The following is a 13056-nucleotide window of genomic DNA, read 5'->3' as shown; positions in this document are numbered from 1 at the left end:
AGCCTGAAGATCTGCCTACTCCCCACAAGTTGACTCAAAAGGTTCTAAACCTGACATGCATGAAGGGAAAGGCCTGTGCACAGGCAGCAAGAAGTGAATGTTGGCAAAGAGTCATGGAGGAAATGCAACTATGTGTTTCCTGCCACCGTTATAACTCCACAGGCCACCATGACAGGGTGCCCACAATAAACCACAGGAGCAAATCAGAGCAGGACAGAAGCTTTGGACTTTGAGGAACAAACTAAAAAAGAGAGAGAGTATAGATCACCAGGTAGGAAAAGGAAAATGGAATGCTTGAAGGAAACGATTACGTTCATGTACTCAAAGCATAAAAGCTGACTGCTATAATAGTACACTCCTCTCCGAAACACACAGGTGCCTACAGTCTGGGCTCTCTGAGTCAGGGCGCCCCTGGGTCTCAGGCACCTCACCAGCAGGCTACTCCTCAAAGCCCTATGCAAAAGGATATTTAGGAAACAATTGTACCCCACCTGAAGACGTTAGCACCTTTAGCACATGTACTGGAGTCAGAATATGACCCTTTTAGGATTCTACAGTAAGTAGAAACTTGCACATAAGATCCTAAATCCAGGTTCACCCTGATTTGTCTTGCAACTTCAGGGGTCCCATGGACAGCTTTTCTGTTTTCTCACTGGTGAAATGCGGAGAGGAGAGGTGACATAGGTCAGCAGGTCATAATACTATAGGCCTCTGAGATGACAGACCTCAAACCAAATGGTATTTTGCAAAGAATTTGAACCTGAGAGTCAAGGGAGGTAGGATGGGAAACAAGGGGGCTCTTGCCAGCCCTGATCCACCCGTGTTCTGCCAAAAGCATAACTTAGCACTATCAGGGCCCTTCACCCTCACCAATAGCAAGAAATTGGAGATCCTCTTGATTTTATTTTATTTTTTAAATTCTTGCCATCCTCCTCCGCATTTTTGAGACTCTCAAGACACTGTAAGTCAAATTAATGTTTAATAAACAGCAGTGAATAAGTAAAGCTTGATCACTTGAACACATTTAGTCCAGAAAGTAAGCTGACAGAAGGAGATAAATAGAGGAGTACACAAGTGGATATGATATGGGAATAGCAGATATAAGTCACACAGAGGACTAGTCTTACACTTTACACAGAAGGAAGAAAATCCTGGTTTAGCTCTGTGAATAGACATGTAAACTAAAATGACATAAATGAAATGGGTGCAAAGCACATTCATTAGGAAAAGCAAAAAATTCTGAAGTGAGGGCAAGTACCAGGTAAAGTCTTAGCAAAAGAATATACAACGGGGTAAGGGAAGTTTCTTCAATAAATGGTGCTGGGAAAACTGGTTAGAGATATGCAAAAAAAGTGAAACTGGACCACCTCTTACCATATACAAAAATAAACTCAAACTGGATTAAAGACTTAAATGTCAGACCTGAAGCCATGAAACTAGGAGAACACATAGGCACTAAACTCTTTGACACTGTTCTTTGTAATATATTTTTGGCTATGCCTTCTTGGACAAGGGTAAAAAAAGCAAAGAAAACAAATGGGATTACATCAAACTAAAATGTTTTTGCACAGTGAAGCAAACCATCAACAAGATGAAATACAACCTACTGAATTGGAGAAGATACTTACCAATGATATATCCAAAAACCAAAACATATAAGGTACTCATGCAACTCAACATCAGAAAGTCACTAGAATGTTTTCATCAATGTTTCCTCCTCTCTTCTGAGAAAAATGTTTTACATAATTGTAGTAAGAAATGGTAGGGTTGGTCACTGTTTGGCTTCTATTTGCTAACAGAAGTATTAGCCCACAATTATGTGTTTTTCAGAGTCACATCTTAAAACTCCTTACACAGCATCTCTCTAAATAACCCTTCAGCTGAAGTGTCTTGAAACAAGGCTTTTCGTTTTCCCTCAGTTGTTAAAACTCCCAAAGTGTTTCCTGCCACCATGGTAACTCCACAGGCCACCACAACAGGGTGCCCACAAAGGAGAGTGGGAATAAAGAAGCAATACACATGAACCCAGCCTTAGTTCCCATTAGTTCTTCTCCTATGATATACTGTACCTTTCACCACCAGCCCAAAATACCATTCCAATGAAGTATTAGGAATCAGAAAATATATGTATTAGTCAAGCTTTGGCTCAAGCAGGACACTTCTTTTTTAATTCTTTGTGTGTGTGTGTGTGTGTGTGTGTGTGTGTGATTAGAGCACTTTAGTAAGGTTACTCCCTCAATAGAATGAGCTTCTCAAATACCCATTTCTTTTTCTTTTCTTTAAAATTTATCTTTATTGTTGAAAGTATTACAGGTATCCCTTCCCCCTCAATTGACCTCCTCCAGCCACCCTGCCCTGTGGCCTGTTGCAGTATTGTCTATGTTCATGGGTTATGCAATATGCACATAAGTTCTTTGGTTAATCTCTTCCCAACCCCCCTCCCCACTTCCCTCTGATATTCATCAGCCTGCTCCATGCCTCCATGTCTCTGGATTTATTTTTGTTCATCAGTTTATTTTGTTCATTATATTCTACATATACAGTAAGTGAGATCATGTGATACTTATCTTTCAAAAGCATTTCTTTTTTTAATATATTTTATTGGTTTTTTACAGAGAGGAAGGGAGAGAGATAGAGAGCTAGAAACGTCGATGGGAGAGAAACATCGATCAGCCGCCTCCTGCACATCTCCCACTGGGGATGTGCCCGCAACCTAGGTACATGCCCTTGACCGGAATCGAACCTGGGACTCCTCAGTCTGCAGGCCGATGCTCTATCCACTGAGCCAAACCGGTTTCGGCAACAAAAGCATTTCTGATAACTATTTCCAACATCAAACAGGGATGGAGTGTCTCCCCTCACACTCCAGTGATGGTCTCTGTACTCCTCTAGGTGTCACCACTGCTTTTTTACCTGTTGATTTCTTCTCTGCCCTCTGCATTCTAAGCTTCTTAAAGAAAGAAACATATTCCTCATCTCAGAATTCCAAGGAACCAACACAAGTTCGAGGACCAACAAGTACTCAAATGTGAGATGAATTAATAAATTCATCAATTACTTTATTTCTGAATAAATAATTCTGCAGGCTATAGAGTTTGTGAAGAACTTTCACATTTACTGCCACATTTGATCCTAACAACATCCATGAAGTTCCCCTTAGGAGGGGCTAAAATTGTCCCCATCTACAGATGAAAACACTGAGGCTGAAAGAGGCCAAGTGTCTTGGCTAATGTCCCACAAGGAGCAGAAAAAAGATTTCATGAAGGTTTCTTATCTAAATGATTTAAACTCTCTCATTAGAGCCTTGCCTCTCGTATAGAGGATTGTTTGGGGCATCATGAATATTAAACTACTTTTTTGGGGTCCCTGATTTATAACACATGCTCACTCTAATCATGGGTGCTTGCATGCCATTCTCGGGTTTTATTTATCTGTTTTTTTATACATTTAATTCTTTTTAATTATGTAATCACTGGTGTGTACCTGTATATATCTTAATCTTTATTATGATAAAGATTATTTATTATGTAAGAGTTCATTACATAACTGACCTGGACTAAAGGGAAGCTCCAGGAGAGGAACATTCCTCCTGAACAATGCAACATATTCAGATAGTAACAAACTCTCAGCACTGATGTAAAACAATAATGTTGGTGTGTGCTTGAGCGAGAGAAATACCGTACTATAAAAGGACATTAAATCATGGCATCCTATATAATAAAAGCCTAGTATGCTAAGTATCCAGTCACCCAGTTGGCCATTCAACCAATCAAAGTGTAATCTAATGAAAGGAAAATAGGCAAATTGACTGTAACTTCGCCATGCCCCAAGCCATGCCCACCAGCCAATCAGAGCAACTATATGCAAATTAACCCAACCAGATGGCGGCCAGCAGCCACAGAGCTGGAGCAAGCAGGTGCTTGGTTGCCCCAGCGATGGAGGAAGCCAAGCTCCCCGCCTGCCTGGCTGGCTGTGGCCTCTGCTAAAGGCAACAAATTTTCAATTATAGAAAATAAATAAATCCCAGATACCTGCTTCCAGCCAGCCTCCACTGGGAGCTTGGGTGGCTGGGGGCCGTGGCTAGCCTGCAAACAGCCATCAGCACCTCACCCAGGCTGGCCAGGCACCCCAGCGGGACCCCACCCTGATCCTGAACACCCTTCAGGGTAAACCAGCCAGCCCCTACCCATGCACCAGGCATATAATAAAAGGGTAATATGCAAATTCGACCCTAACAGCAGAATGACTGGGAATGACTGGTCACTATGACATGCATTGACCACCAGGGGGCAGACGCTCAATGCAGGAGCTGCTCCTTGGTGGTCAGTGTGCTCCCACAGAGGGAGCACCACTCAGCCAGAAGCCCAGCTCATGGCTGACAAGCACAGCAGCAGTGGCAAGAGCCTCTCCCATCTCTGTGGCAGCGCTAAGAATGTCTGACTGATGGCTTAGGCCCACTCCCCATGGGTGTACGAATTTCATGCTCTGGGTCTCTAGTATGTACTAAAAAATTAATTTAATTTTAAAACTCCTCTCTTTTCTCCCACCCTGCCTTGCTCTTTCTTATGAGAAGAGATGTGCATGAATTTCCCCTCTGTCAACTCAACTACAAATTCTAAACAAAATTCACCATCAAGACCAGAAAGGCAGAATTTCAGATGAGCCTTCCTCTCTTTCCAAGTCATCCCTTACATTCCTTCAGGAAGGGACAAAGCCTTTCAATCCAGTTAGAGATGTCTTCCACCAAGAACTTGACTCACTGATGACTCTCAATAAATGTTCTAATTGACTTAAGAATTTCAGGCTGCAATCTTTAACTCCAGTTCATAGTTTTTATGGGGGTCTTTTGGTTAAAATATTAACATCAGCAAATATGCCCACTCCTAATGATACAAAGCCTATCTATCTTTGAGTTAGGGGAGGAAGTATAACAAACCGGAGACATGAAGTGCCTAGAATTTAAAGTAAGGTCATCCTCTATAAAAAATAAATAAATATTTAAAAAGGAAAAAAAAGTACCAAAAAGGCAAAGCAGCATGAGTTGAGGAAATCAAACTTAGATTCCATGATGCTGCTAAGGATAAGTTTAATTCATCATTAGCTTGGAGGAGCCAGTGAAGCATGTGCGCAGAGGTACTTTTTATCTCAAAGCTGCACACCCAGGTAGCTTCAAATGATTCATGAAGATTTTATTTTAGTCTTCAACACATCTGACTTCATATACTACTAAAGAAGCTATGTTCCTAGGATTCTGAGAATGGCTTAGACATGTAAAGATGGGTCAGTGAGCCACATTGAAAATTATTAAATCCTTACAACCAAAATTACCCTACCCAGCAAAGCTATCATTTAAAATTTAAGGAGAAATAAAGACTTTCTCAGACAAGACAAAGTTAAAGGAGTTCACCACCACCAAACCATATTACAAGAAATGTTAAAAGGTTTTCTTTAAGAAGAAGAAAAAAAAAGAGTAAAAATAAGAACAATAAAAAGGCAATAAATACATGTCTATCAACAATTGAATCTAAATAACAAAATAAATGAACAAGTAGAATAGAAACAGACTCATAGATACAAAGAACATTTTGTCAGATGGGAGGAGGGTGGGCCATAGATTAGAAAGGTGAATGGATTAAGAAGTACAAATTGGTTGTTACAGAATAGTCATAGGGATGTAAACTACATCAGAAGGAATTCGTCAATAATGTTCTAATAACTACATATGGTGTCAGATGGGTATGAGATTATGAAGATGATCACTTTGTAAGTTATATAATGTCTACGCTGGGTTTTATACCTGAAACTAATATAATATTGTATATCAACTGTAATTGAAAAACAAGAATATAAAAGTAAAGGAAATGATTAAGTATTGCTTGTAGTTTTAGGAATCCTGAGAAAGAGACAGACACACACGCAATCAAATTATGTTTAAATAAAAAAGCCAACACCTACACTCCAGTCCAGAGTTGCTCTGGGCTCCTTCGCTGGACCATTTGCCACAGGAAGACCGAGGGGATGAGCAGGAGTCAGGTGCTGCAGGCCTGCCCGGGAGATTGCTTTCCTGCAGCAAGAAAGACAAACACACAAAGAAAAAGCACATCAGAAGGTAGTACAGAGCAAAAAATTTCCCATGGGGTAGAAATGATGCATGAGTTAGTCTTCTACATGTGCAAACTGTATTGTAATATATCTCTTTAAAGTTCATGGTGAAGGTAGAAGGTTGGGAGATCTCGAAGATAAGGAGGTTGTGAGGGTCACTTTGGGACACTACTTCGGGACGACAAATTAAAATGTAAGTCCCAGTTGAAATTAGAGGCCAGGATGGGTTCGGTAGACACAATACTTGGACAAGTTTAAAGTTGCCAGACAGTAAAAGCAAGAAAAGCAGGCTCATGAGGTCTTCTATTGAAATTCCTCCACTTCCCAACCAAAGTGCTCTTCAAGCTGGCCACATCACCAAGTTTACTCTGGCGCCTCTTAGGAACATCCTTCCTTTCTCTGGAAGAAGATTTGTACAGGTAGCTCGAGGTTCTAAATGGGAGAAGACTGAGTTGTATCTGCCAAGAAATCTCAAACACTGAAAAACCAACATCTTACCAAGGTCCCGGCAAGAAAAAAATCTAGAACATGTTGTTTGGACGTTAGGTTTATTGAGTGGAACATAAAAGGGTTCAGGTGGAAAAGGTTAAGAAAGTCAGCCCTGACTTTGATCTGCAAAGATAAGAAATAAGAGGAGTCCCTTTAGCAAGCAACTATGACTATTGCTGAGAAAAGGAAAGGGAAGCAAGATAACAACTTGGGGAGAATGAGAAGAGCAAGATAGAAGGAGAAAGCAGGGTTCACCCAGGGAGATCCTGTAGTATCATCATGAATAACAGAGGTCAGTTTCCAAACATCTCCATCAAAAAACGCCAAACAAAGGTCTTCAGCTTAAATATGAGTGCTCAGGTGTGAATTAACTACTAGTAAGAGGCTCCTAGAAGGGCCAGGAGCTTTCCCTCTGCAGAAGTGACCAGATGTGCTCTGAGAATTACCTGAGCTAGAATTAGGTGGATCTTGTGACGCTGCAGCTTTGAGTCCTCCTGATTAGTCTGAGGGTGAGGCCCGGGAATTTGCATTTACAAATGCATATTTCTTCTGTAAGTTAAAAGTTTACAAATGTCTCTATGGGTATGTGAAAGGATTTTAATCTAAAATGGAACTGGAGAATATGAAATGGAGAATCTCACACATGAGCCCTCAGGAAAAATAAGAACTGAGAGACTGATTTCCCATAAATGCCTGATTTATAGGAGAACGAAACTTATCCGTGGACCAATGATCATTTGCCAAGAATCTCTTCCCACCCTTCAGCCAATGAACTTGCTGTTTGGACTCTGGCTAGGCTCGCATCTCCTAGCCGCTTTGCCCATAAAAACAGCTCACCCCAAACCATTAACAGACTCACCTGTAGCTTGCTACAGTCTGTGTGTCCTGAATTGCAATTCTCCTGCTAGTCCCGAACAATCTGGTAATTCGATCTTGGGTCAGTTTACCTCTTAATTTAGGTTGATAGGGCAGGTGGAAGAGCACTAACTTACCCAGGCCCATCAAGGGGGAGCCCTGAAGGAAATCATCAGCAAGTTCATTGTGCACTTCACCCCATTAGCTCTCTGCAGCCTGTTTCATAGAACGTGAACATCTGCCATCTGTTACTGAACCCACAGCACACCAGTCCCCTGAGAGGCCCAGACCCTCAGACTCCTTCACCCATCTCACTCTACAGAGAACCAAGGTTCCAGACAGTGAGACGGGGAAAGACAGGCAGTGATGCCCAATATATGGTGAATCCCATCAACTGAGCCATTGAAGGAAAAGGAACTTGCCGGGGTCAAAGAGAGGAGTGAGAGCAGGATCTAAAAGCGTCCTGGGCCCTAGAAGGCAGATGATCTCACTGTACTGTTCACAGAGCCCTACAGACTCCACCCAGAAGTAGAATTTATAAAGTTGAGAGAGATGAGCAGCGGCCCACAACCTGAAGAAAAGCTGGGCAAGAATCCAGAAATGAACCCAGGACTGTGCAGCCACTAGTCAACAACCCACACATGTGCCCTGAGCAAGTATCCAGCCCTTAATATACTCATATTCCTGCCCAGGAAGTCCCAGAATAGCGTCTGGGTCTTCGGTAGTCAGAAGTGATCACATCAAGCTTGCCCGTAGCTGACTTTCGGAAGCTCCCACCAGGCAGCAGGCAATGTGCTTGCTTTATACAAGCCCCGACAGAGTCATTACAAGTATGTGGGCCTTTAATGAAGACAGCCTGAGGACATGAGGTTCTCTTTCCCCACTTTCACCAAAGCAAATAATTAACAACATCAATTTGGCCCCTCACCCCAAAGTATATTCTATTTTATTGAGCAATAAGAACAGAATGCTGGCCTCGACAATAAAGATAATTTTTTTAATTCAGAAAACAAAGAAAAGAATACGGGAGGATTCTTATATGGTGATCCTTTATCCCTCCAAGTGTTTTCTTCCACCTGAGTTCAAGGAGCTTCTTTAGCATTTTTAATCGGGACTTTTCCCTGGCTTTGAAGGACTTGGTATAGTGATTCTGAGTTAGTTTTCATCACTGAAAAAAATCAGATCTCTGTAGAGTCAGAATCTACAGGTTTCACCACAACCTACTGTCACAGTAAAAAACCACAAGACAAATGAGTTTAACTCATGAGAGGTCGTAGACTGGGACAACCAAAACCTGACTACTCTTCCTAATTAGGACCGCCAGGAGGGGCATATTGTTCAAATAATCAAGTTAGGAGGCAAGGACTGTATGAGTCTGTAGGAGAGCAGTGGGGCTGTACAATGAGAGACATACAGACATTCAACCCTGGCTAACTCCTGCAATGAAAGTACAGTCAAGTCACACTCCTTCCCAGCCTGTGAATATAAATGATTAATTACGGGCTTTGGTGGATTATTTATTCCTCATTGTGGAAGCAAATTTAAGGGTGGTTTTCTGTAACATTAATAGAAGAAAACTGTGCTACCTACTACACATATAAACATCAATTAGGGGGAATATAAGTAAGAAATATCAAAGTGGCTGCCAGTTTGTAACTGTAAATGGGCCTCACCAAAGGTCATTACATAAGAAAGCAAAGAAGAGAAATATATATGGGGGATGGGAGGTAACTTCTCGTTACAGCTTTCCGTTCTTCTAAATAAGCATGGGAAAAAATATGTTGTTGCAATAGTTCACTTATGTATACACATTTTCTTTCAAAATAAGAGTAATTTCATCATTTCTCAGACCTTCAATAAAATTAGTATGAGTTGTTTTTCTATTTGGATTCATTTTGGTTGACAAGATGACATTTAAGAGTCTGGCAGAATTTGGTGTGTCCTGGGGTTGGTGTATGTATGTGCAGGGGGGACACAGGGATTTTATGTTTCAACTTACTCCAATACAAAAATCAATGGGGTTTCAATTTCTCATTCTTTTCTTCTGCTCAGAATCCACTCAAACCCACAGTCAGTAAAACCATGAAATGCCAATGACTCTATTATATTAATTTTATAACACTTTGTTGGGGATGAACTATAATGGCAAAAATATCTTTGAAATGAAGAAAGTGCAGGGAAAGACCTTTAACATATTTCAAGTGTAAAAGCCATCAAGCATTTTATATAGCATTCTATTATTTCCTTCACTTCATTCAGTCCGACTATAAACTCCTAAAGGACAGGGCTCAATTCATCTACTAATCTTGTTACATTCTAGCCCAGGGGTAGACACAGCATAAATTCAGTAAATGCTTTCTGAGTTCATGAATGAACCTGACCAAGAAGCTAAGCAAAACAGCTAGCTTGATTAGATCAGTGGTTGGGAAATCTGATTAGGATGATCTGAATTATATTCTAGGCCTCACCCTTCAATGATATTCTTTCTTGAGAGGGCCAGAAATCCTTCAATGCAGCTCTTTAAAGATAAAGACAAATAGGGACAGAATTTAGCGTTTACCAGTAGAAGCCTAAGACATCAAAATGGCTTGGTAAAAAAAAAATTAAAAAAAAAATGGCTTGGTCGTCAACATTAAAATGGAATCCTATTGCTACAACATTAGTACAGGGCATGTGGTAGTGTTAATACCTTTATAATGTCTTGATTGAAAGAAATATGTAGCATAGACTCTTCATAAAAGAAATATTGAAAATTGTACGGGAAAGCATGTAAATAAGTGGTTATTTAACAAAGATTCCCTCTAATTATCCATTTTGGTTCTACTCGTCTTCTGGGTTTATAAGGCTCCCACATTCAATCCATCCCCATCTTGCCAACTCCACCACCCGGTGACTCGACCTGTGAGGAGAGAATGAGGAGCTCACGTGCTAAGAGGAGAAGCACCAGAGAATCAGGAGGTCCCCTTAGCCAGGAAATTTCCTGAGACAAGCGATTGACACATTAGAGACTGGCAAACTCATCTTCTGGTTCTACAGAAGGAACCAGCAACTGAAAAGTTTCTCTGTGCGTTGGTTTAATTCCCCAAGTGTCTCAAGAGAGATCTTAATCACTGTGTGTGTAGGTGTTTTCACCCACCCACCGCCCCCCATCCAATATTGCCCTTAACTTTGATTATATTCAAAGCCACCTGCAAGGTTAAGGACAGTTCCCACAATAAAAAACAATTGTCCCAAACCCCACACAAATTCCAAATATCCCACCAGTGATTCATGTAAGGGAACAAAACGTATGTAATTATTTGAAACCAAATCCTAACCCATATTCTATATGAATTCAAAGCATTTATTGATGAAAGGATTTTCAGTCATTCAGAAGATCGCTTTTGCTATTGAATCTTCAACACAATCAATATGCCTATACGATTCTACTTTTAATCAAGAGGTCCCCTTAGCCAGGAAATTTCCTGAGACAAGCGATTGACACATTAGAGATTGGCAAACTCAGCTGTTACTCACAGCGACTCTCCAGCAGTGGTGCGCAACCTTTGTCTGTGGCGGGGACTGAGAACCAGTCTATGTAAAGCATTCCAATCTCTCCCTCCAGGGAGCAAGCTCTAGCCTTGCCATTCCCTTCCCACCCATCTCCCCATCATTCCACCCCTACTCCTACCCCTGTCCCTGGCACTCAGGCACCTTACCATTAACTTCCCAATTCCCAAGTTCCAAGGGCCCTTTCTTTACCTTCATAACTTGTTTCCCAAGCCCATTTCTTCTAAGAATTACTTCTCCTACCTCTGTGATTTACCCAATCAATGTTCTCTTACAGTTAAATAAATAAATAAATAAATAAATAAATAAAGCAAGCAAGCAAGCCTTCTGGGTATTTCTAATGTGTATCCCAGGAAGAGAACCCTGTTCAGACGACTTCATTATGCTACTAATGTAGCTAAGTCCTGGCACTTACATACTGAAATATATTCATCCATTGAACAATGTATTTACTGTATGTCTATTTTATTCCAAGCACTGTTCTAGACATTTAAGATATATGCATGAATAAAACAAACATAAATCGCTGTCTTTGTGAAGCTAACATTCCAGCAAAAAAAATACCTTCTGCCAGTGTTGAATCATTTTACATAACTTATATACAGTATTCTTTACAACAATGAGATTGGTACTTTTTATTATCCCCTATCTTATATATTTAAAAATGGCAGCAAAGAGTGGTTAAGCTACATGTCCAAGATCACATGGCTAGGAAGCGCTCCACGTGAGATTTGAATCCCAGCTTCTAACTTCAGATTGTACATACTTAACCGTTACACAAATGAAATGCTAACCGCACACACATACATAGCAAAAGAGACACACAATACTATACTACTTTTCTAATTGCCTCAAGGATAAATGTCCTATCTCTACAACAAGAATGTATGTTTCGCCTAGAGAGAGGACAGTGTCAAGGTAACCCACCTTATCTTAACAACCAATCACCATCTATGTAGTCAAGGTGCTTAACCTCTCTTAGCCTGTTTCCTTCTTTGTAAAATAAGAACACTGTTACCCGACTCGGAGAGTTGCTGAGATCATTGTTTTTTAATGTGTGCTGGGTGCTTGACATAGTAAGCACCATGAAGAGCCACTGCTATCACTATTCTCGTTCACATACTGGCAGCCCCCACAGCACCAAGGCAAAGCTGGGTATAAGGTAAATCTCTGAATAAATATGTGCTTGTGTGATTGCTCTCAAATAGTCCACGTTCTCTGGACACTTCTTCTCCCTCGAACATTTCACAAGCTCCTGTTACGTGTCAGGCAGTTCAGAGGGGTTACTCAAACAGAAGGTTCTTCTCTAGCCATGGGAAATAATTCCAGGGTTGCAAAGGAGTCGTTCTTTCCCCCCGACTTGCCTGCCTGCCTAATGCAAAATAAAAAAGCACCACATTCTCCCCTCAGACAAACTTACCAACATATTTAAAAAACGCAATCCAATGCCAACGAAATTATTATTTGATTATATTCATGTAAATGAATGCAACACCAAAAAAGCATTTTGGGGTTTGTTGGTTTAATCTGTAAAGCAGACTGGCTGGTAAATGCCCCTGAGAACTTGTAACCTCATCTATTAGACGGGATTTATTTCCCAAACCTAATCCTTCGTAACTACATTATTAAAGCTTGGGCTCAGTGCCCAGCAGGTGTGGCTCAGTGGCTGAGTGCTGACCTATGAACCAGAGGTCACAGTTGGATTCCCCTTCAGGGCACATACCCAGTTGTGGGCTCAATCCCCAGTAGAGGGCATGCAGGAAGCAGCCGATCAATGATTTTCTCTCGTCATTGATGTTTCTATCTCTCCCTCGCCCTTCCTCTCTGAAATTAATAGAAATATACATTTTTTTAAAATGCACAGAGGCATTAATAGGAAGCATTCGGTCTTCTGGGAACAGTGAGCCTTTTCTAAGGAGCGACTGCAGGTGCACAGCATACACCCTCCACCTGTCACACGCAGGCCGTGGTTGGACGTAGAGCCGTGTTTTGGTGACAGCTGCCTGTCAGTGTTCCGAGCTGTCTCACTCTCCAGTGGCTGCACAGGCTCCACCCTCCCCA

The 13056-nt window shown here is 41.2% G+C and overlaps 1 protein-coding gene across 1 annotated transcript in view; it reads right to left on the bottom strand.

Annotated features, from left to right (window-relative positions):
- The window catches only part of DGKI (diacylglycerol kinase iota), a 268750-nt gene extending 261157 nt beyond the window's left edge, over positions 1 to 7593 (bottom strand). The window contains exons 1-2 of the mRNA XM_015561238.1: positions 7451 to 7593; positions 5956 to 6064 (exon numbers count right to left, since the gene is read on the bottom strand). Of these exons, the coding sequence (XP_015416724.1) occupies positions 5956 to 6064; positions 7451 to 7593 (252 nt within the window). The remainder of the gene's footprint in view (positions 1 to 5955; positions 6065 to 7450) is intronic.
- Between the last annotated feature and the right edge of the window lie 5463 nt (positions 7594 to 13056).

Source organism: Myotis davidii, unplaced genomic scaffold (assembly GCF_000327345.1).
Source record: "Myotis davidii unplaced genomic scaffold, ASM32734v1 scaffold1316, whole genome shotgun sequence".
Taxonomy (NCBI): Eukaryota; Metazoa; Chordata; class Mammalia; order Chiroptera; family Vespertilionidae; genus Myotis; species Myotis davidii.
This window is presented reverse-complemented; position numbering and strand designations above follow the sequence as displayed.